General features: G+C 34.1%; 1 protein-coding gene and 1 pseudogene across 1 annotated transcript; one reads left to right on the top strand and one right to left on the bottom strand.

Moving 5' to 3' along the window:
* The first annotated feature begins 1,674 nt into the window (after positions 1–1,674).
* Positions 1,675–5,451, top strand: LOC100819698 (aspartic proteinase nepenthesin-1-like). The gene is given in 3 exon segments (NM_001254638.2): positions 1,675–2,181; positions 3,421–3,895; positions 4,810–5,451. Coding segments are annotated over 3 exon segments (1,314 nt in total). The 5' UTR covers positions 1,675–1,707; the 3' UTR covers positions 5,175–5,451.
* Positions 5,452–12,566: 7,115 nt separating this feature from the next.
* LOC100784776 (GPI transamidase component PIG-T-like) lies at positions 12,567–24,582 on the bottom strand (annotated as a pseudogene).
* Positions 24,583–26,154: the final 1,572 nt, after the last annotated feature.

The raw sequence follows: 26,154 nt of genomic DNA, 5'->3' as shown, positions 1-26,154 counted from the left end.
TTTCATTTTGCCACTAAGGGTGCATGACCCTAGGCGCATCACTTTAGCCCCCTTTTGATATTCAACTTTATTAAAATATTCCATGGTTTATAGTCTCACTAATTCAGAGAATAGAATATATTCTCACACCTTCCAGAGCAAATGTAGCTGGGATTTTCAGTAAATTAAACCTAGGCTTAAGATTTTTGTATAACATGTACTGATGGACGGTGTATACCATTTTCGTTATTTATAAGATTTCTGACTCATCTAGCTTGAATATTTGTTATTAATTTGTGTAATGATTTGTAATTACACTAATTGGGTAACTTCTTGCAAGCGATTTACCTGAATCTAACATGAGATCAATGTATGACCTTTTTTCCCAAGATTAGAGAATCAGCGCTAGCAAAATTAAGAGATTGGCTTCTCTATAAGTTTCAATCTGAGGTGGAACTAATGATAAATTTGTAAATGTTTAAAAAAAACTTTCTAATAATGTTAATGTATGTCATTTTTTCCCAAGAAAAGAGAATCAACACTAGCAAAATTAAGAGTTTGGCTTCTCTATAGTTTCAACCTGAGGTGGAACTAATGATGAATTTTCATATGTTTAACATTCTAATGTTAATGCAAGTTGTAGAAAAAGCATAGTGCATTATGGTACTTCCACAATCCCACATTTGCGCCATTGTTTTCTGATCAGCACTTCATCATAGCCATTCCACAAGGCATAACAACACTTTAACCCATAACATATCAATTATCAATGTCTATTTTTTTGAGTCCTCGAAACTGCAAATTCCAACAATATTATTTACCGTTACTAGGTTTGATTACTAGGCAGAGATACCCAATGTGAGCCCTCAAATGATTCTGCACTACTATTACAAAGCATATCATTGAGTTTGAGACATGCATTCAGCTATTCATGCTTTAGCCATATATAGTTGCCCACTTCACTTTTTATTTTAATCTTTAGTGCAAACTCATGCATTATATAATCATCTTTTCCCAAAATACATGTCACTAAAACATATAGTATAGCCCACAACTTAACTTTTTTTTTTATTCTTTAGTGCAAACTCATGCAAGATATAATCATTTTTTCCAAAAATACATTCCACAAACTATATTATATAACGGTAGCTTCCAAGTTGAATCTTTTGTTACACAAAAATTAGGCTAAGCACACCCTACAAAACCAAATGGAATACAGTCTGTTACCACCTACCGACTTCTATTTGTCACCCCCACTACATTTGTACCAGTGATGACCCATACCCTGATATCCCTAGTCCTTAACCATACCCCAAAAAATCTCTCAACCGAAAAAAAAACTTTATTAAAAAATGCGTTAGTATATTTCTATACTTAATTCTTTTTCATCCCATTTCCACTTTTTCTTTTCAAGTTTATTACATCTGTCATATTTATCAATTTCAACAAATGATATTTAACTGAATTGGTTAAATAAAATATATAAATTATATATGATTATAATTTTTTTATTATTTATCTTCCATTCTTATGAGTAAAAAAACTAATCAATTTCTCTTTTCTCATTATTTCTCTTCTTTTTTTCTATCCATATATCTCGAAAATGAAGTAAAAGTTAATGTACCTTAAAGATATATGCCCATAAGGTTAGTTGTTTTACTATATATACACAACACCCAGTCCATATATGAAGGCACCCACCACACAATCTCAACCAAAGCCTTGACCATGAAAGCAACCCCTTTAGTGCTCTTCCTCCTCTTCACCATAGCCAAAGGGCTTCACAACCCCAAATGTGATGCTACCCATCAACATGACCATGATGGCTCAACCCTCCAAGTGTTCCATGTGTTCAGCCCATGTTCCCCATTTAGGCCCTCAAAGCCAATGTCATGGGAAGAGAGTGTCCTAAAGCTACAAGCCAAGGACCAAGCCAGGATGCAGTACCTTTCTAGCTTGGTGGCTAGGAGGTCCATTGTCCCAATTGCCTCAGGGAGGCAAATCACACAAAGCCCTACTTACATAGTGAAGGCCAAGATTGGTACCCCAGCTCAGACCCTCCTCTTGGCCATGGACACTAGCAATGATGCTTCCTGGGTCCCTTGCACTGCTTGTGTTGGCTGCTCAACAACCACTCCCTTTGCTCCAGCTAAGTCCACCACTTTCAAGAAAGTTGGATGTGGTGCTTCTCAGTGCAAACAGGTATCAATATCACCATTCATTGACACTTCTGTTTAATTTCTAATAAGTAACATTTATTTAATTTATTCTGCTTTTCTTAACAATGATATTCAAATACTCGTTTATTTTAAACATTCTATTCACACCTTTTATTTTTTTACATATCTATTCTCTTATTACATCATAAATCCTATAATATGTTTTTTTTCTCTCTCAATCTTTTTATATGTCTTATACTATAATTTTTTTTTCCACTTTTTTTGAAATCATGATGAAACATCATCGTTTTTGTGGCGCGTGGACAGTTTGGATTTGTTGGATCTCATAGTTTTGACTTTTGAGTAAATCATGAGGAGTCATTATAGCTAAACATTTGAAGTTATTAAAATATTTAAGGGCCAAAATTTAAATAAGTAAAACTTATTTAAATTTTAGCCCTTAAATATGGACTTGTTTTTAAAGTGCGGATAATATAAGTAATAACGTGTATTAATTCTTGATTTGATTTAAAATATATATGTTGTTAAAAGTCAAAACTTTGGAGTAACTAGATCTTTATATTTACAATATTTTCCGGAAATCTTTATGTAAAATGTCTTTCTAACATCGTGTACAACTATGTATTAATTTATGTTTTAAAAAAAACTTCGGTTTCCACTTATATGGTACTTGAAGTTGAATGTCTGTGGTTGGTACTGTTCGAAATAAGGATTATGACAAACCTTAATCAAATGTTTGGAATGATCGAAAAGAATATCTTTGGATAACGACACTCGGTCACGTTTGCTACCACTAGACACCGCATAAGTTATATTAACCAAAAAAAACTTAAATGTGATATCTTATGTATTTGTGGGTGCTTTTGTAATCAAAATTGTATTTTTATTTGGAAAATAAATAAAAAAATCAACACAATTTGATTAAGAGTACTTTATTTTTATTATGTTCATTACTTTATCCTCCTTATTAAAAAGGCATATTTATTAGCATATCACAATTATTTCATGGCTACACTGGCGCGTGTGCGTGACTTAATCATGAACATTCCAAAAGTTTTATTTTAGTCGGTGACTCTAGTTACCTTAGGAGGCAAAAAGTTCACGAGCACTTACCAAAGTTATTTGTTATTTTTCCATTTTTCCCCTTTAAAGTTCACGTTACATAAATGATAAATCTAACCTTGTGAAATTGGTAATTGTCTTACAAATATATCATACCGACTAGGTTCATAAAAAACATTTAACCTTGTGAAATTTTCAGGTACGGAACCCCACTTGCGACGGAAGCGCGTGTGCATTCAACTTCACTTATGGCACTTCCTCAGTGGCAGCTAGCCTGGTCCAAGACACAGTGACCCTAGCCACTGATCCTGTCCCAGCCTACGCCTTTGGGTGCATTCAAAAGGTCACAGGGAGCTCAGTGCCACCACAAGGGCTATTGGGCCTGGGCCGAGGCCCATTATCACTCTTGGCCCAAACCCAAAAGCTCTACCAATCTACATTTTCTTATTGCTTACCCAGCTTCAAAACACTTAACTTCAGTGGCTCACTGAGACTTGGGCCTGTGGCCCAGCCCAAGAGGATCAAGTTTACCCCTCTTCTAAAAAATCCTAGAAGATCATCACTGTATTATGTGAACTTGGTGGCTATTAGAGTTGGCCGGAGAATTGTGGATATCCCACCGGAGGCTCTAGCGTTCAATGCTAACACCGGCGCCGGCACCGTTTTTGATTCGGGTAATGTCTAATTAACACATTCTACTTCAGAAAAAAAATTGCATTTTAAGTTTATTTTCTATTAGGACATAAGTGTATGCATTATCATTCATTATGGTGGGGTTCTCTGATTTTAATTTAATCTAACACTATCTAGACTAATTATTATGCCTGACCAACATAGTGATATACTATAAGAAAAATGAAAATTAGTAACAAAATATTTCATGAGTAATATTTCAAAATCGTCACTAATTTTTGTGTGACCTCAGCATTAGTAAGGATAAACAGTTCTTTTTCTCTAGGTTGTCATAGATTGTCATGAAATGTTCATATGATTCCTTTCCTCTAGGTTGTTTTGTATTTTGGGAGATTTACCTTTCCTTTCTACCTTCAAAACATGGAGTGGTATCCTGAATAATTGTCTCCTTTTCTGTCCCAAATTTTAAGAGGAAACATAATTATATGAGAATCATGTTCCAATAAATGATGATAAGATGGTCAATTTTAAGACAAAATTGGAGTCAAAATGCTACAGAACTAATGGACCATGCATGTATGGTCACTTTCATTTTGCTCGACATGTCTTTTTGAATAGCATTCCCTGTTTTCGAGATTTAAATAAAATATAATTATTGTCACACTGCACCTCTTTTCTAAAAAAATGAATAAAGGAAAATAGTGATGTCAAAAATTCAAGAAGGTAGCGAATAACACCACTAGTACTAGTTAAAGAGATAATTCTAGATTTCTAATTAGAATAATCTTACAACATTTTCTATACACTTTTTTTTTTATCATATCTCTAAATTAGAAATTATTGTTAAACTTTGTTATATAAAAAGTGTTACTATTAAAATTATATCACACAACAATTAACAATTTCACTAATGCCTTTTCATTTTCATTTTGATTTTCTTGACAAATATTATTAGGTACGGTATTCACCCGACTGGTTGAACCGGCCTACAACGCCGTCCGAAATGAGTTCCGGCGACGAATTGCCGTTCACAAGAAACTCACTGTGACAAGCCTAGGAGGGTTTGACACATGCTACACAGCCCCAATAGTTGCACCAACAATAACATTCATGTTCTCCGGCATGAATGTGACACTCCCACCGGACAACATCCTCATACACAGCACGGCTGGCAGCGTCACGTGCTTGGCCATGGCACCGGCGCCAGACAACGTGAACTCGGTGTTGAACGTGATCGCCAACATGCAACAACAAAACCACCGTGTGCTCTTCGACGTGCCCAACTCAAGGCTTGGTGTTGCTCGTGAGCTTTGCACTTAATACATAATAATATGTGATTCTTAGGTCAAGAATTTTCATGATTTGTGGGTACAATAATAATCGTGTCGAATTGGCATTGCAAGTTACTCCTATTTGGGAATTCGTATTTGATCTACATATCATATGGGTTGGGGTTTTGGCATTGCTAAGAGTTTATTTGCTGACTATATAGTAGAAGATAGAGCTACATGTCTAAGGCATTGCATGTAAGTTTCCAAGTTTGAAGTTATATTTGTAGTAGTATGAAAAAGAAGAAGTTATATTTGTAGCTTTGTAATGTATGTGTCACGGGTTCATATATCTTAGCAATCCCTTGTGTCGTTTATTGAAGTTGATTGAATTGATAATGACTTCACACCATGGTACAAGTTCACGGGCTATATAGCATAATAGCATTGCCATTTTAGAAATGTGTTGCCACTCTTTTTTATGTCTTTTCTTTTATAAAACGGTGCAACTCTTTATTTTATATTTATAAATAACTTAAAAATATGCGTTTGATTAATATAGAAATAATAATTAAATTGGAGGTAAATGGTCACTCACGTATAATTTTTTTTAATGAAACTTGTGATAACAATTTAAATTTAAAATGTAAAGAAATAGTCATCGAATTTTAATTTTAGAATGTAACGTTCTGTTTTTATGTCATGTTTGTTTTACACATTTTGGTCGATTTCTGGTCTTTTTACTTAAACTTGGTTGAATTAATGAAACTTTAGTTTATTGTACAAGCTAAGGTCACGGGTTATGCTATTGTTATATCCAAAAATCATTAAATTCACAATTTGTTATTATGCATGCAACATCCAAAAGTGTGACTTGAGCACTTCCCTTCGTAATCCACCATTTCCACTTCCCCCTCCCCCTCCAAAAGCAAAGGAGGAAAAAAAAAACTCAAATGAAAATATTCTAATAAGAACTTTTTTTAGGGGATCTAATATAAAAGTGCTTCACTTTTTCTTGGATATTATGTTATTGATTTTATATATTAATTTTGCTGACAATTAATATTTATTGAAAAACTTGAATTACCACTTCTCTACCATGCGATCAATCGTGCGAGTAAGCTGGGTTATGTGATCTCCTTATCCGTCATAATCACCATCAACATGAAGCTTGATTTAGGGTCATTAAGGCTAAAATCAATATATCTCAATGATGAATAAAGAATCTATTTCATACGGACAAATGCATTTTTCCATTTTTAGGATCAGGGTCATCTTATAGGGCCTGTACACTTCAGATGAATAAACAATCCATCACAGAGGCAATTGTACTTTTTCGATTTTAGAATCAAGGTCAACCTTAAAGGGTTTACATACCTTTGAAGTGTTTGTTTTCCAAACTTTCTAGTTATAAGTTGAACTTGAACTTAACACTAAAATAAAAAGTGTTCAATCTGATTGGGATGGTGAATATAGACCCCTCTCTGCTTTATTAGCTTCCTATGGCGACTTTTTTTTACCAATTATGGGTAAAAAAATTTGCAATCTTCTAATCGGGGATGAATTTTAAAAAATTTAATTTGATATGGTGAATATAGACCCTCTCTGCTTTATTTTTATTTAAAAGAAAGTTAAAAAAATAAATTTAAATATATAATAAATAATATTAAGTTGATTTTATTAGTATATTTGTTGTAATTTTATTTGATATGTTATTATTTTAATTTCATTATTTATCATTTAAAACATGTTATATATATATATATATATATATATATATATATAGTTTACTTTAAATGTTTTTTATTTAAAGTTTAAATAATCTATCAATAAAAATACATAAAAAATTGAAAGACATTAAATTAGTGATATGAGTCACAAAGACGAGTACGGAGATGGGGATAACAAGAATAACAATGATGATGAAGATGATGGTGATGGTGATGACAACGGTGGTCATCATGTTTCTGAACAATAGCAGACAATTACACGTGAACATCCTAGAACAAGAGGAGGTTGAGGCTATAGACCAAGAGGACAACAAATACAGACAAATCCAATCCATTAAGATCTAGACACATATCTAAAAGAACTCATTTTGGGACATCTTCACATTATTCGTTTAACAAATATGTAATTTTTATTTAAATATAATCAATTTTTTTAGTGACATGAGTCACGAGGATGGGGATAACAACAATAACAACGATAACGAAGATGATGGTAATGGTGATGATGACAACGGTGATCATCATGTTCTTCAACAACAACAAACAATTACACGTGAGCATTCTAGAACAAGAGGAAGTAGAGGACGTAGACCAAGAGGACAACAAACAAAGACAAATTCAATCCAACAAGATGAGAGACTCAATTGCATACCTAAAAGAACTCATTTTGGGACATCGTCTCATTATTAGTTTAACAAATATGTAACTTTTATGTATTTTTATTGATATATTATTTAAACTTTAAATAAAAAAACCCTATCATACTCATAAACTAGATTTCGGGTCTCAAGAACGTGTTTTCTCGGGGTACTCATCTTCAAATAAAGGTTACAAATGTTTGTCTTCAACTGATAGAATTTATATTTCTAATGATGTTTTGTTTAATGAGTTGAGGTTTCCATATTTAGATTTGTTTTCCTCTTCCTCCAGTTCAACACAGAATATTACTTCCTATTTCAGCCTCAATCTTGATCTATCTCTTCCTGTTTCAGCCTCTACTCCTTTACTTTCTCAAATGTCTTCCTCCAATTCCCTTTCAGCTCCTTCTGGTCTATTTGCTATTGCCTTAAATCAAACCTCTTCTAAATCCACCTCCCCTCATCCCCAATCATCCAATGTAGTGTCATCTAGTGAATCTATACCAACTGTACCCTCTCCCACTCACCCTCAATCATCAAATACTGTCTCATAGTGAATCTGTGTCTTCATCAACTCTAATTCTCATTAACACTCATCCTATGCAAATTAAGTCTAAATATGGAATACACAATCCTAGGTTGCATCCTTCATTATATCTTACTCATTCTGAACCTAAAAGTGTAAAGCAGGCCCTAGAAAGTTCAGAATGGTTTGCAGCTATGTAGGAGGAGTATAATGCTCTAACGAGACCTACTTGCATTCAATTTTTCCTTTTTTTGTTCTCAATGTTTTCTCTCGTTCTCTTTGTTCCATCGGTTCTCTAAATTTGATACAAAGAGGCACAGGTGATGAACTCTACCTTGATAAACCACACACAAGGTTGTTTGTATCCAAACGCCTATAAAAGTGGTGATTGTGGTGGTTCTTGCGGTGCGTATGGTCGTGGTGCCTTTACGAACTGTGGCGCGAGCCGTGGTGACGGTGGCTCTGGCAGTGATCTTGGTGGTGGACGATTTGCAAATTTTTAATGTCAAATCTGTCTAAATTTGGGCACACGACTAATCTTTGCCATTTTCGATCTAATGTGACCTTCCATCCTTTTGAATATTTAACTCATTGATCCCACTACATTACAACCTATCCTATACTCTACTGGTTCAGTCAGAATCTCCAATACCTGGGTTAATCCGAATTCTAACAATCCTGGTCCAAGTCATAGTCAACCAAGTGTCATGCTCACTAGTTCAACCTCTCAAGGGATGGGAAAGTTAGTACCACCTGGATTCTAGATTCTAGAGCCAGTTTTCATGTGATTGGAGACTCACCGAATATTAAACAATTCACCCACTTTGGCATCTCTCACAGACTTACTTGTCCTCACACTCATCATCAAAATGGTGTGGTTAAGAGAAAGCATAGACATATAATTGATTTGGGTCTTAACATTGTTGCATCATCATCTTTACCTTTGAAATTTTGGGATTATGCTTTTGCTACATCTGTTTATCTCATTAACAGTTTTCCCAATACTTCTCTAAAATTTGCCACTCCCTTTGCTACCTTGTTTAAAAAGGAACCTAATTATCATTTTCTTAAAACTTTTGGGCATGTCTGTTTTCCTTTATTGGACCATGTCACACACATAAACTGAATTTTCGTTCTCAAGAATGTTCATTCCTAGGGTATTCTTCTTCCCACATGGGTTACAAATGCTTATCTTCTTCTAGTAGAGTGTACATTTCTAAAGATGTTTTGTTCAATGAATTAAGGTTTCCCTATTTTGATTTGTTTCCCACTTCTACCAGTTCAATCACTAACTTTGATTCCTACTTTAGTCTCAATCCAAATCTTTCTCCACCCTTTGTCTCTTCCATTCCTCAAACATCTCAAGTGTCTTGTACAACTTATGTTCCCCTTGTTCCTCCTAGGTTTTCTCATTTATAAACTGAATCTCCTAGCACCATTGTGTTTGTACCTCAAAATTATACTTCCATTGTATCTACCTCTATTCAGCTTGTCAATTCAGAGTCTACTACCCTTGCTTCATCTTCTTCAGAATTTATTTCTATACCAAATTTTGTACCAGTTAATACTTATCCTATGCAAACAAGGTCTAAGTCTGGTATTCACAACCCTAGGTTACATCCTTCTATGTTTCTTACTCATTTTGAGTCTAAAACTATAAAACAAGCTTTGGCAAATACAGATCGACTTACTGCTATGCAACAAGAGTATAATGCCTTGCTAAAGAACAGAACTTGGGACTTGGTACCATTAGCTCCTAATAGGCAAGCTATTGGTTGTAAATGGGTTTTAAGGGTAAAGGAAAATGTTGATGGTTTCATTAACAGGTTTAAAGCTCGGTTGGTAGCCAAGGAATTTCATTGAGTTCATGGTTTTGATTTTCATGAAACCTTTTATCATGTGATCAAACCTGTTACTATTCGGATCATCCTTACTCTGGCTTTGTCTCATGGGTGGAAATTATTTCAACTTGATGTAAATAATGCTTTTCTGAATGGGTCACTTGAAGAAACTATTTTCATGACTCGGCCTCTTGGTTTTGAAGTTACAGATAAGTCATTGGTCTGCAAACTCAACAAAATCATTTATGGCTTAAAACAAACTCCAAGACAGTGGTTTGACAGACTACAATCTACTCTATTGTAGTTTGGTTTTATTCGGAGCAAATGTGATTCATCTTTATTCATTTTTTTCCAACAAATACATGTTGTTTATCTCTTGGTCTATGTAGATGATATTATTCTAACAGGTAGTTCAACTTCACTAATACAACAACTTACATACAAGTTTAACACTGCTTTTTCACTCAAACAGCTTGGTTATCTAGATTATTTCCTGGGTCTGGAAATTAAGTATCTTCTCAACAATTCTATCCTTATGACTCAGAGCAAATACATTAGAGATTTCACAACACTAATATGGTTAAAGCTCACTCTATTTCTTCTCCAATGGTATCCAACTGCAAGTTGTTTTAACATGGTGTTAATGCCTTTCATGATCCAACCTTATATAGGTCTGTAGTTGGTGCAATACAGTATGCTACCCTTACTAGACCTGAGATTAGTTTTGTTGTCAACAAAGTTTGCCAATTTATGGCTGCTCCTTTGGATTCTCATTGGACAGTGGCAAAAAGGATATTAAGGTATCTAAAGGGCACTTTGTTTCATGGTTTGCTTCTTCAACCTACATCTGTTACAAAGCCCTTAATTATTCAAGCTTTCTGTGATGTTGATTGGGCATCTAATGTGGATGACAGACACTCTACCTCAGGGACTGCTATTTTTCTTGTTCCAAATTAATTTCTTAGTGATCTCGAAAGCAAAAAGTCATTGCCAGGTCTAGTACAAGAGTATTGCAATATAGTTCAGATTTCCACTAAATTAACTTGGATTCATACTCTGCTAACAAAATTGCAAGTATCATTCACCACTCATGTTATTTTTTGTGATTCTCAGAGTGCAATTTCTATTGCACCCAATCCAGTTTTTCAGAGTCATACCAAACACATGAAAATTAATGTCTTTTTTATAAGAGAGAAGATTCAAGCCAAACAACTTACTATTGTCCATGTTTTAGCTCCAGATCAGTGGGTTGATATTCTCACCAAGCCTCTACATCACGATTTGAAGTTTGTCGAGCCACACTCAATGTGAAGAGTGTTTCTCCTCAAAAATCCCCCCCTTGAGTTTGAGGGGGGGGGGGGGTATTGGAGTATGTTGTCAATCAACTGTGAAAACAGTTTTGTAAATTAATTGTAAGAGATGTTAGATTTTGCTAACAGCACCCATCTAGTGATAAGTTATCATAATATAGTGGTAACGGCAGTTAGTTTTGACTAATTGCACCTCCTTAATATTCAAAGTTGTACTTTGTTAGAGTTGGTTAGAATCTGTTAGGGTTGGTTACAATCAGTTAGAATAACATAATAGAGGTCTATATATACCTCTTTTTGTAACCTTCTATAATCAACTTTCGATGATCAATAAAATCAGCTTTCCTATTCTATAAGTTTTCTCTTTTTTCTCTCTTTCTCAGTTTATTCAACATAACCACAGTTTTTCGATTTCAGGGTCAGGGTCATTCTTGTATATCAAAATTTTGCAGATGATGAATATAGAATTTCATTTCATAGAGGCAACCACACATTTCCAATTCCAAGGATAGGGCCATTCTTGTATATCGAAATCTTGCAAATGATGAATATAGAATTTCATCTCAAAGACAAGCAACCACACTTTTCCGATTTCAGGGATAGAGCCATTCTTATATACCAAAATTTTGCAAATGATAAATATGGAATTCCATCTCATAGAGGCAACCACACTTTTTCGATTTCAGGGTCAAGGTCAAGAACATTCTTGTATACCGAAATTTACCAGATGATGAATATAGAATTTCATCTGATAGAGGCAACCATATATTTCTGATTTCAAGGACAGGATCATTCTTGCATACCAAAATTTTTCAGATGATGAATATAGAATTTCATCTCATAGAGGCAACCACACTTTCTGATTTCAGGGACAGGGCCATTCTTGTATACCAAAATTTTGCAAATGATTATAGAATTTCATCTCGTAGAGGCAATCACACTTTTTCGATTTCATGGGCAAGGTCATTTTAATATATTGAAATTTCGCAAATGATGAATATAAAATTTCATCTCATAGCAGCAACCACATTTTCCGATTTCAAGGACAGATCATTCTTGTATATCAAAATTTTGAAGATGATGAATATAGAATTTCAATTGCCATAAGAACTAATAAATATAATATGAATCAAATTCATCAATCAAATTGATCTATTTAACATGCAACCTTTATTCACAATTGATGCAAATGGCCTCAATGATTCTTTAAAAACTACTCCAATTCTCTCTGAGTGACTATATTGAAATAAAATATACGAAGATAAAAATAGATAAACAAAACATTATATACTTAAAATAATATTCAATTAATTAAACTTTTAAAAAAACAAATCAAGAATAATTGTTCCTTACAAATATTATTGTGTATAGCTAAATTAAGACTACATAACATTATCACTTCTTAAAATGTGAACTGAGCAACCAAATTGAGTAGAAATTTATGAATAAAAACAATTTTTACCAGTATTTCACTGCAGAGATTAGAATGCTCAACTAGAGGTGTTCGATATTCCAACTGTATAGATGGGGTATCTTTAAACCTGCAGGAAAAAAAAAGGCACAATATCCATAGGAGAAGTTGTATGATTGTATCTGGTGCCAGATGTATGTGAAATGCAAGAGCTGAAGGAAAGGTTGTTTCTTCACCTAGCACATAACATGTTGGCATAGAGAAGAGGGGGCAGAGACAGGATGTTGGCATAGAGAAGAGGGGGCAGAGACAGGATGCTTGCTGAAGAAGTTGAAAAGGGAAAAAATTGAGAAACTTGAGAGAAAAAAGGAAAGAGGAAAAATATAAAGAAAAGATGAAGGAAGAAATGTGCTAGTGGAGATTCAAAACTGTCTCCAAAAGCCTCCATAATTAAAGATATATGATTTTGGCAAAGACATAAGTGATACAAAGACTTCTAACACAAACTAGCAAATGTTGTATGTTAAAAGGACCTGGACATTTACATGCTAATAAGAAACGTTTTATATTAGAATGCTCTAAAACTAATTTCTACAAATTACTCATAGTTTACTCCTAAGTCCCAACTCCTTTGAATTTATGCCATTACTTCACAAAACCCCCCCCCTTTATTTTGAAAACTTGCATAAATTTTCCCAAAAAGAGCTTGTTACAGGAAGTTTGTACAAAATAAAGAAAATCCAAGGAAACTGAGAGTATTTTAAATATCAAACTATAAAAAACTAGTAGACAGGAAAAACTATATACTTGTACAAAATAAAGAAAATTCAAGGAAAGCTAGAGAATAAGCATACTTTGTATTCTAGTATTCGAAGGACTGAGCAAGCACTTGATTTTAGAAGGCCAAATAGGCTTACGTACTCACACTTTCAGTCATTGGATATTCAACTTCTATGATAGTAAGCTCTTCTTAACTAAATCAACTCTTTAGTGTTGTGCTACCATCCTGAAAAACAGTTTTAAACCATGCATACATAAATTATAAAGCTAATATCATGAACCCACTATAAAAAGTGGAATAAGAATACCAAGATGATATATTAACAGAAAGTAAAGGCACATTGTGCAGTGGAAGGTTTGTATTATACATGAAAATACATGCAATTAGACTATAGTACAAGTAAAACTACTTAGTTGGAAGATATCATTGTGAATAGTATTGCCATGTAACGGCAAATTCCTGCAACCAGTAGTACTCTAAGAATCAATTTTGGACTAACAAAGGACGATGATGAGGGAGACGGCAGACTTGATTCCAACGGTCTGCCTCTAAGCTTGGCAGATATAGTTTAGATAGCACTCGGTGAAGGAACACTGCTTTGTTTGCATCTACAGGTAGAAGAACACAAGACGTTAGCAGCTGAATAAGAATAATTAAACAAAAGAATGAGAGGGAATGCAGTGGCTAAAATACATAACACTAGGCCTGTAAACAATTAAAATTTATGATATAAAAGTACATGTTACTCTTACAGATCAAAATTTAGATTAAATCCTCCACACCAGACTTAAATCTATATATGATGGATACCCATTAGTAAGTGAGGTAAGTTGGTTTAACAAATAAGGCATGTTGCCTACTAATCTTGTCATTTGTGAGAGAACTGGGGCCTTTGGGCATTGGGAAGTCCAAACACTCAAAGTTCTACAAGTTTAAATCTCTTATCCTTTCTGATAAGATACGATGTTTCTATTAATATACTTTAGCAACACAAAGACATTCATATACGAGGACCACCATAACACAAAAAAATCATGTAGACTATTTAATTTGCTAATGAATTTTTCATGTCTAGTTTGTGATAAGTGCATTCGATCATTAATTTCAGTGAAGGTATTAGGCAACAATCTGGAAAACTAATGCAGAGAGAGAACAAAGTGAATGCTTTCTTTTTTATGGCTATTAAGGTAAGAATGCTTTGTTAATTACAAAATCGCCATGCTTGGGGATTACTCATTGTTGTACGAAATTGAATTACTTCATTACTTGTGTCCCAGGATGCAAATGCTACAAGAGCTAAGGTTTACCTTTGTTTTTCAAAAGTCTTTCCTCCTCTCCGGAGAACATTTAGCAATGATCCAAAATACAAAGCAAAAATTGTGCATGTAATTGTGATGACATTGTATGGCATACTGAAATCAGAAGTCATCAAGGGACAAGGGTACAAGTAAAAGTTCTGTGTAAGAGAGAACAGGACTCTTTTCCTGCATTACAAATCCAGATAGTTAGAGGCATGACTAAGGAATACTATATGTATACGTGTTATAAGCAGAAAGAGTGGAGATTCAAATAACCTGTAACTTAGACAACAGTGGTGACTTGCTTCGAGATTTATCAGAAAATTACAAACTAGCATGGAAGTCAGGAAAGCTTATTATTGCTGATGGAATGTCAAATCCTTGATTAACATCTGGAGGGTATTCATCAATGTGTAAGAAGCCCTATGCAGACAAACAAAAGCAGGTCAAAATCCAATTTGATATGAAAAACAAACCAATTTCCTATTCATCCATCCTAAAATAATCTAAAGTGAGCATATCACATAAGGCTCCCGATACCACATTACTATCAACTTTTTATGCCATGGTGACATGTACTTAGCTGTATGTTATAAATGGGTCAACAAGGCCCATATGAGCATAGCAGCCTAAAAGAGGAAGGGTTAAACAGGCTTAAATTTTACTGTCCTGGCCAATTTAAGGGAAGCCTATGAGCTAAATGGGCAGTTCACCTTTACTCAAGCAGGGCCAGAGTTTGGCCTGGCTCACTCACTTCCATCACTACTTAAGTTATAAATATAAATCAAATTGATATTTCATATGATTCCTCCTACTTTCACATGATATCAACACCAGTCCTACATTCATATAATACAATAAGTTACTTATTAAGATTTCTGAGGTTGTTTACAAACATTAACTTACACAGTTCAATGCCAACAAAAAAAAGTGAGGCAAACATTGAGAGGAAAAAGAACTACTAAAGTACAAATGGAAAGTAAAAATTTGATCAAACCTTATCAAACACTATACTCAATACAGCTGACTTCATTTCACAAGGAAATTGGAGAACCATCTCCATCACCCCGGGTGATACTTTGTCTTCGGAAGGCGAAACACGCATTCTCTCAACAAAATCTGTGAGTGCTTGAGGCCTTTCATCAACTACTAATTGCAAAGTATGATAATATACCTTAACATACCAAGGCACAATTTGGAGAACATTAGCTTGCAACTTACACCTTTCTATAACGTTATTGATTGCAACAAGTCCCTGGATCGATTTCAAGGATATTGCAATAGCACCCCTTTCATTCCCACTTCCCATCGAAAATCTACTGGCATATAAAGGTGCATGTGGGCTAGACCAAGCAATTGGATGCTTCCACGTTAGGCCTAAATCAAATTGTTCAGTCTCCATGTATTCTTTGATTGGATATTCATACAGAATTGAGGAGCTCGTTTCCATTTCTGCATGCACCCTTTTGGGAGTAACAGATAATTCAAAGCCAGCATTCCTTCTAAAATCCTCAGTACCTGTGTCATTAACAACAAATTTAGCAGTATTCTTCTAGAGATTATCAAGTTGAGAGACTAGACCTCTCTCAGCATGAAGTTAAACATTACTCAACTTGGCAAGAAAACATCTTCCACTGATTTTTCTTCCAAATATAGAACTCAGGGACCAGCTTGGTTGTATTGTATCTTTCTTTCACTGACATGGTTCATACCTGCTTTCTGTTCATTAGGCTGGAGTACAACTGTAACTGTTTGTTCTAGATTAATTCCTGATCTTGACCCATCTGAATGATCTGTGGACATTGTCAAGTGCAACCGCTGAGAGTGGTAAAAGCTTCTGTAAATAGATGGTCTCTCCAATAAGGAAGACAGTCCAGCTTTATCTCAACAAGGAAGGAGTTTCAACCAAGGGGTAAGATTCTCAGTGCACACAGCATCACGTGGCAGTGTACCATATCTTAAACTGCCCAAAGCTGATTGAAATGTCAATTCAGGAGCAGAATAAGTGGTAGAAGACTCCACGAAGTTGATTGAAGCACAAAAGAGACCCGATAATGAATGGCTTAAATTTTTCCAAGATGCGCCAACCTAATGTACAGGGAAATCAAGAACTGCCCACAATTCAACACCTGGAAGCTTTGCATTGCAGCTTGATATTGAATCAAATCCACCCCATCTATCATAGTTCCATCGACCTTGCGTAAAAGATAACTCCATTGCTTTAATATGATACTTCTGAACCTGTCCATTAAACACCAATCCACATGTTACTTAGTATATTCAGGAAAAAAATATTATAAGCAATCAGAATGCGACAAATTATATACCGTTGCTGCTACAAGCCAGAGTAAAAGCACAAAAACGTAAGAAAAAATTATGTGTAAGCAATGAAAACTAGACTATAACAATAGAAATAGTGAAACCCAGAAGGCCCATAAGTATTCGACATCACAAAAAGGACTTCCTTACAAACTTTATTGTGGGTAAAAGGCTTTTCTTATTGTGAATCATATATAAGATATCAGAACCACAAATAATTTCCTTCCATGACATATTTTTATTTGGCATAAAATGCAATAGAAGGTAAATATCCCTGACAAAAACCTGAATGGCATCCATAAAAAATGAAAAGCACAGAGAACTAAAATATCAATGTTTCGTTTAACTTCCATAGAACTATCAAACATGGAATTTTCCTAGGAATTTTATTTCTTTTAAAATAGATATCAAACATGGGAAACTAAGTCTATCGACCTATGATTCCTGGAAAATAAATATTTATCCTCTAACAAATGCCTTCCGAGGGTAAAGAAAGTTTGAGCTAATCATAATTAATATCCAAGTATAACTCATGTATAAATTGTAATAACGAGTGGAAAAAATCTGACGCCTAAAAGTGTCTGCAAGTGAAGGTTTCTCTATATGTGCGACTTGAAATGCGAAAGCTGTTGTGAACTAGTAGGAAAGTTCCGAGAGTTAGAACAACAGTTGAATTATGTTTTAAGAGCCACCACCACATCAAATTCCATACAGTAATACAACAATTATGATAAAAAAACTGCAAGATAGTTGGTACATTTGTAAGTCACAATAAACAAAGTTTTCACAAATCTCATAGTTCTGGAAATTGTCATCATTCAAGATTCAAGATTCAAGGAAGGAGTCTTTAAGGTAGTCTACATCAAATTCAAAGAATATACACTTTCAAGAACCACTATTCATGATTTTGACAATAAAAGTGCAAGGTCACAAGTACAATTTATTTTGAAGTTCCAGCAAACTAAGTATATCAAATGCAATGTCTCATACCTTTGCCACATCTAATTATTCAAGTAATCACAAGAGAATCAAACCCAAATTCGCAATTTGGTAATTCCATCTGGGGTGCATAACAACAGAATTTTTACACTGATTTTCATTCATATAAAAAATGCATTCAGGGCCATTATATCATACCTACCATCTAGGTGACATCAATAATACAATTTATATTGTAGTTTTCATTAGGTCAGGAAAGCATTGTATCCAGATTTAAAATCTCACAATAAAAATTTAATCATGAAGCTTGATTTAGGGTCATTAAGGCCAAAATCAATATATCTCAATGATGAATAAAGAATCTCTCTCATACAGACAGCTGACTTTTCCATTTTTAGGGCAAGGATCATGTTATAGGGCCTGTACACTTCAGATGAATAAAGGATCCATCATAGAGGCAACTGTACTTTTTCGATTTCAGAATCAAGGTCAACCTTAAAGGGTTTATATACCTTAAAACATGCCTTTTGATTTGAAGTCATGCAACAAAGATTTAAACATGCAACTTGGTTTCAGGTCATTGGGGCTCAAAATTAACATCTTTTTTTAAAACAAAGAATCCATCTCCAAGGGACAACTACACTTTTCTGAATTCAAGGTCAGGGTCATCATTATATACCCTAATTTTAAAGTGAATAAAGAATCCATCTCATAAAGGCAACCAAAAATTCTCTTTAGGGGGTCAGAGTCAACCTTATAGATACTCCAATTTTTCAGATGAATTCAGCTCATAGTGGCAACCGCACTTTTCCGTTTTCAGGGTCAGCCTTATGAGATTTATATACCCTAATTTTCAGACGATGTATAAAGAATCCATCACATATGCACTTATTCGTTTCATGGTCAGGATCAAACTTATAGGGTTTATATATCCTAATTTTGCTCATGATGAATAAAGAATTCCTCTTAGGATTTATATATTATGCAGATGAATGAATAAAGAATTCATCTCGCAGAGGCAACCACACTTTTCCATTAAATGGTCAGGGTCAACCTTATAGACTTTATATACCCTAATTTTGCTCATGATGAATAAATAATTCATCTCATAAAGGCAACCACAATTTTCCTTTTATAGGATCAGGGCCCTAATTTTGTTCATGATGAATGAAGAATCCATCTCATAGAGGCAACAACACTTTTTAGATTACAGGTTCAAGGTCAACTTTGTAGGATTTATATACCCAAACTATGCAGACGAATGAATAAAGAATTCATCTCATAGAGGCAACAACACTTTTTCGATTACAGGGTCAACGTCAACCTTGTAGGATTTATATACCCAAATTATGCAGATGAATGAATAAAGAATTCATCTCATAGAGGCAACCACACTTTTCTATTACAAGGTTAGGGTCAACCTTAAAGGATTTATATACCCAGATTTTGTAGATGATGAATGAAGAATCCAACTCAGAAGCAACCACAATTTTTCAATTTCAGGGTTTAGGTCATTCTTATGTACCAAAAATTTGCAGATGATGAATAAAGAATTCATCTCATAGAGGCAAGCACACTTTTCTCATTACAGGGCCAGGGTAACTCTTATATAGGGTTCGAATACCCCAATTTTGCAAATGATGAATAAAGAAATCATCTAAGACAACCACACTTTTTCGACTTCAAGTTCAGGGTCACTCTTGTATACCAAAATTTTGCAAATGATACATATAAAATTTCATCTCATAGAGGCAACCACACTTTTCCGATTTCAGGGACAAGGCCATTCTTGTATACCAAAATTTTCCAAATAATGAATATAGAATTTCATCTCATAGAGGCGACCACACTTTTCTTAATTCAGGGCCAAGGTCATTCTTATATACTGAAAATTTACAGATAAAGAATATAGAAATTCATCTTATAGAGGCAACCACACTTTCCCAATTTTAGGGATAGGGCCATTCTTGTATACCGAAATTTTGCAAATGATGAATATAGAATTTCATCTCATAGAGGCAAGCAACCACACTTTTTCGATTTCAGGGACATGGTCATTCTTATATACTGAAATTTAGCAGATGATGAATGTATAATTTCATCTCATAGAGGCAACCACACTTTTTTGATTTCAGGGTCAGGGTCATTATTGTATACCCAAATTTTGCAGATGATGAATATAGAATTTCATCTCATAGAGGCAACCACATTTTCCAATTTAAGGGGCAGGATCATTCTTGCATACCGAAATTTTGCAGATGATGAATATATAATTTCATCTCATAGAGGCAAACAAACGATCCCATTTCAGGGACAAGGCCAATCTTGTATACCAAAATTTTGCAAATGATTATAGAATTTCATCTGGTAGAGGCACCTAGACTTTTTTTATTTCACATGGCAGTGTACCATATCTTAAACTGCCCAAAGCTGATTGAAATGCTAATTCAGGAGCAGAATAAGTGGTAGAAGACTCCAGGAAGTTGACTGAAGCACAAGAGACCTGATAGTGAATGGCTTAAATTTTTCCATGAAGCACCAACCTAATGTAGAGGGACATCAAAAACTGCCCACAATTCAACTCCTGGAGGCTTTGCATTGCGGCATGATATTGAATCAAATCCACCCCATCTTTCATAGTTCCATCGACCCTGGGTAAAAGATAACTCCATTTCTTTAATATGATACTTCTGAACCTGTCCATTAAACACTAATCCACATGTTACTTAGTATATTAAGGAAAAAAATTTATAAGCAATCAGAATGCAACAAAATTATATACTGTTGCTGCTTCAATCCAGAGCAAAAGCACAAAATCGTACGAATAAAGTGTAAGCAATGAAAACCAGACTATAACTATAGAAATAGTGAAACCCAGAATGCCCATAAGTATTCGATGTCACAAAAAGGACTTCCTTACAAACTTTATTGTGGGTAAAAGGCTTTTGTTCTTGTTGTGAATAATAATAGTAATATATAAGATGTTAGAACCACAAATAATTTCCTTCCACGACATATTTTTATTTGGGATAAAATGCAATAGAAGAAAATATCCCTGACAAAAACCCGAATGGCATACATAAAAAAATGAAAAACACAGAGAAGTAAAACATCAATGTTTCGTTTAACTTCCATAGAACTATCAAAAATGAAATTTTCCTAGGAATTTTATTTTTTTAAAATAAATATCAAACATGGGAAACTAAGTCTATCGACCTATGATTCCTGGAAAATAAATATTTATCCTCTACCAAATGTCTTCTAAAGGCTAAAGAAAGTTTTAGCTAATCATAATTAATATCCAAGTATAACTCATGTATAAATTGTAATAACGAGTGGAAAAAATCTGATGCCTAAAAGTGTCTGCAAGTGAAGGTTTCTCTATATGTGCAACTTGAAATGCAAAATCTATAGTGAACTAGTAGGAAAGTTCCGAGAGTTAGAACAACAATTGAATTATGTTTTAAGAGCCACCACCACATCAAATTCCATACAGTAATACAATAATTATGATCATAAAACTGTAAGATTCTTGGTACATTCGTAAGTCACAATAAACAAAGTTTTCACAAATCCCATAGTTCTGGAAATTGTCATCATTCAAGATTCAAGGAAGGAGTCTTTGAGGTAGTCTACATCAAATTCAAAGAATATACCCTTTCAAGAACCACTATTCATGATTTTGACGATAAAAGTGCAAGGTCACAAGTACAATTTATTTTGAAGTTCCAGCAAACTAAGTATATCAAACGCAATGTCTCATACCTTTGCCACATCCAATTATTCAAGTAATAACAAGAGAATCAAACCCAAATCCGCAATTTGGTAATTCCATCTGGGGTGCATAACAACTGAATTTTTACACTGATTTTCATTCATATAAAAAATGCATTCAGGGCCATCATATCATACCTACCATCCAGGAGACATCAATAATACAGTTTATATTGTAGTTTTCATTAGGGTCATGAAAGCATTCTATCCAGATTTTAAATTGCAATAAAGATTTAAACATGAAGCTTGATTTAGGGTCATAGGCCAAAATTAATATATCTCAATGATGAATAATGAATCTATCTCATACAGAAAGCTGCACTTTTTCATTTTTAGAGCCAGGTTCATCTTATATATTTAGGGCCAGGGTCATCTTATAGGGTCTATACACTTCAGATGAATAAAGAATCTATCATAGAGGCAAGGCAACTGTACTTTTTCGATTTCAGAATCAGGGTCAACCTTAAAGGGTTTATATACCTTTAAACATGCCTCTTGATTTTATGTCATGCAACAAAGATTTAAACATGCAGCTTGGTTTAGGGTCATTGAGGCTAAAAATTAACATCTCTTTTTAAAACAAAGAATCCATCTCCAAGGGACAACTACACTTTTCCAAATTCAAGGTCAGGGTCATCATTATATACCCTAATTTTTAAGTCAATAAGGAATCCATCTCATAAAGGCAATAAAAAAATTTATGTTTAGAGGGTCAGAGTCAACCTTATAGATACTCCAATTTTTCAGATGAATTAGGCTCATAATGGCAACCGCACTTTTCTGTTTTCAGGGTCAACCTTATAGGGTTTATATACCCTTATTTTTCTCATTAAGAATAAAGAATTCATCTTAGGATTTATATATTATGCAAATGAATGGATAAACAATTCATCTCATAGAGGCAACCACACTTTTCTATTACATGGTTAGGGTCAACCTTAAAGGGTTTATATACCCAAATTTTGCAGATAATGAATGAAGAATCCAACTCAGAAGTAACCACAGTTTTTCAATTTCAGGGTTTATGTCATTCTTATATACCAAAAATTTGCAGATGATGAATAAAGAATTCATCTCATAGAGGCAACCACATTTTTCTCATTACAGGGCCAGGGTCATTCGTATATAGGGTTCGAATACCCCAATTATGCAAATGATGAATAAAGAAATCATCTCAGAGGCAACCACACTTTTTCGACTTCAAGGTTAGGGTCATTCTTGTATACCAAAATTTTGCAAATGATGCATATAAAATTTCATCTCATAGAGGCAACCACACTTTTCCGATTTCAGGGACAGGGCCATTCTTGTATACCAAAATTTTGCAAATAATAAATATAGAATTTCATCTCATAGAGGCGACCACACTTTTCTGAATTCAGGGACAAGGTCATTCTTATATACTGAAAATTTATAGATAAAGAATATAGAATTTCATCTCATAGAAGCAACCACACTTTTTTTATTTCAGGGTCAAGGTCATTCTTGTATACCGAAATTTTGTAGATGATGAATATAGAATTTCATCTCATTGAGGCAACCACACTTTTCCAATTTCAGGGATAGGGCCATTCTTGTATACAGAAATTTCGCAAATGATGAATATAGAATTTCATCTCATAGAGGCAAGCAACCACACTTTTCCGATTTCAGGGACAGGGTCATTCTTATATACCGAAATTTTTGCAAATAATGAATATAAAATTTCATCTCATAGAGGCAACCACACTTTTTCAATTTCAGGGTCAGGGTCATTCTTTTATACTGAAATTTTGCAGATGATGAATATAGAATTTCATCTCATAGAGGCAATCACATTTTTCCGATTTCAGGGACAGGATCATTCTTGCATATCGAAATTTTGCAGATGATGAATATAGAATTTCATCTCATAGAGGTAATCACATTTTTTCGATTCCAGGGACAGGATCTTTCTTGCATATCGAAATTTTGCAGATGATGAATATAGAATTTCATCTCATAGAGGCAACCACACTTTCCGATTTCAGGGACAGGGCCAATCTTGTATACCAAAATTTTGCAAATGATTATAGAATTTCATCTGGTAGAGGCACCCACACTTTTTCGATTTCACGTGGCAGTGTACCATATCTTAAACTGCCCAAAGCTGATTGAAATGCCAATTCAGGAGCAGAATAAGTGGTAGAAGACTCCAGGAAGTTGATTGAAGCACAAAAGAGACCTGATAGTGAATGGCTTAAATTTTTCCAAGAAGCGCCAACCTAATGTCAGGGACATCAAGAACTGCCCACAATTCAACACCTGGAGGCTTTGAATTGCGGCTTGATATTGGAATCAAATCCACCCCATCTTTCATGGTTCCATCGACCTTGTGTAAAAGATAATAGGTAAGGACAAGAAAACGTATAACCCAATCTGCGGGCATTCTTGAATAAACAAGAAGATCTAGGTATGAAACAAAAAGAATTCATAGATCGCGAAGCTTACTGCTAGAAAAAGCTGCCGTGGAAACAATATGGGAATTAATCACAAAGACGACGATTGGACGTGTTTGACTTCAAATTTGAAAACGTCTACAGTGAAAAAAAGATAGAGAGGGTTAATCGTTAAAAGAAACTAAACTAGGGTTTGATTCTTGAATGTGCGTGGAATTCTTGAATGTGCGTGGAACCACAGGAAATAGAGAAAGTAGATCTTACAGATAGAGAAAGTGCGTGGAACCACAGGAAATAGAGAAGTACTGAACAACTAAAGTAGTTGCTTTCGTTGTATCCTTTCTCCCTTTCCCTTATGGGAGACTTTCTTAAAATAAGTAGTGACATGCCTTGTTTCTACAATTTAATGGGCAGGACTTTGGCAAGTCTTGAGTAATAAACCTTCTATACCTATTGGCGGACACTTAGCCTATACATTCTCATGTTGCAATGTAACATAAATAAAAATAAACCATTTCATAAATATATAACATCTGCACTTTGTTCCTGAAACATAGATCTTACAGTCTACTTCGTATCCCGTGCATACTCACGGCCACAAGTCATGTTATTGTGTGTACCACGTGTTAAAAAATATTTCTATATATAATTATTTTCTTTGAAAATAAATAATAAAGCAAATATAAAATATATATATATATATATATATATATATGAGATATATTTGATCGTTAATATATTTCAAAAGCAAAAATACAAATGTCTTTTTTTTACTATTGAAATTAAATATTAGTTAAAATAAATATTTAAATCTCTAGTAGATAATTTATATTTCATAAGATTTGTTAAAATGTTTAGTGTTATCTTCTATTTATGAAAATAAAATATACTAATTATTAAAAAATTAGCAGATATATTTTTTGCCTTTGACATAAATAGAAATGTATATTAGTTGTAATATTTTTTATTTTTAAATTTACATTAAAAAATCCATTGATAATCACATACCTATATTTTTTTATTATTTAAAGGAAATATCTTTTGATGACTACCTTTTGGTTTTATTTTTGTTTAAAACTACTTTATCCCTTACTAATTACATAAACACGCTTAATTTATTCAATTATCTCTAAAAAATTGTTTAATAGATAAATAAATGATAAATATAAAAAAATGTAACGCATCTCTCCTGATTCAGTCTCCGTTATCCTTAAGTCTCGAACCATCTTCTTTTTCGTATTCCCACGTTGTTAAAAAAAATGTAATTATCTCTTACTCTTCTATTTGTCATTTTTTTTATTACAAAATTACACTTTTGGTCTCCTATTTTAGGTTTAATTTCGTATTTGGTCTCCCACTAATTTAATTTATAAATTGGGTCTCTTTATTTTGTAAAATTAATGTGGTCCCTGAAGACGTTGACTGTCACGTGTCAACGTCTGAGAGGCTCTTAAAAAATTTTATCCATCTATGGTGAAATTTTTTTACACTTACCCAATTCCCCCTAACCCTAGCCCTTAAGCCAATCCCGTAACCCTTGAATGTGATATCCATGTCTGCTAGATTCTGCAACAACTCAGTAGTGCCCACAAACTTTTGAAATCTAGTTCACAACCTCAACACGAGGTCCTTCCAAGGCCCCATTAGCAACGACACCATAAAAACACAAATGAGTCTCTCCCTCTCTCGCGATTAACGACACGAGCTCTTCGTCTTCCCAGAACAGATCATTATCGTGCAAAACCAAGGGCAAAGATTGCGACTTTATCACAGAGGGTTCGTTGTTTTCGGTCTCACGCTCATAACCGTTTTCATCAAAGTCTTCTTTGAAGGTTTCTCGCTCTTCGCAGAGAAGGGCATCGAGGAACAAGGGAGAGTGGTGCTGTGCATCGTCGCCGAGAGCCATTTTTCTTCTTCGGAGAAGAAAAAACAAACGTTTCTTCATTACAGCGAAGAGAGGGCAAGCAGAGCCATTTTCAACTATGTGTTTGTTTGTGTGTTTTTTTTTCTTCTCTTCTTTCTCTCACTAAAGTGAGTCTCATTGAGAT

The sequence above is a fragment of the Glycine max genome, chromosome 13, assembly GCF_000004515.6.
Source record: "Glycine max cultivar Williams 82 chromosome 13, Glycine_max_v4.0, whole genome shotgun sequence".
Classification (NCBI taxonomy): domain Eukaryota; kingdom Viridiplantae; phylum Streptophyta; class Magnoliopsida; order Fabales; family Fabaceae; genus Glycine; species Glycine max.
The sequence above is the reverse complement of the archived record's forward strand: the minus strand, read 5'-3'. Positions and strand labels throughout refer to the sequence as shown.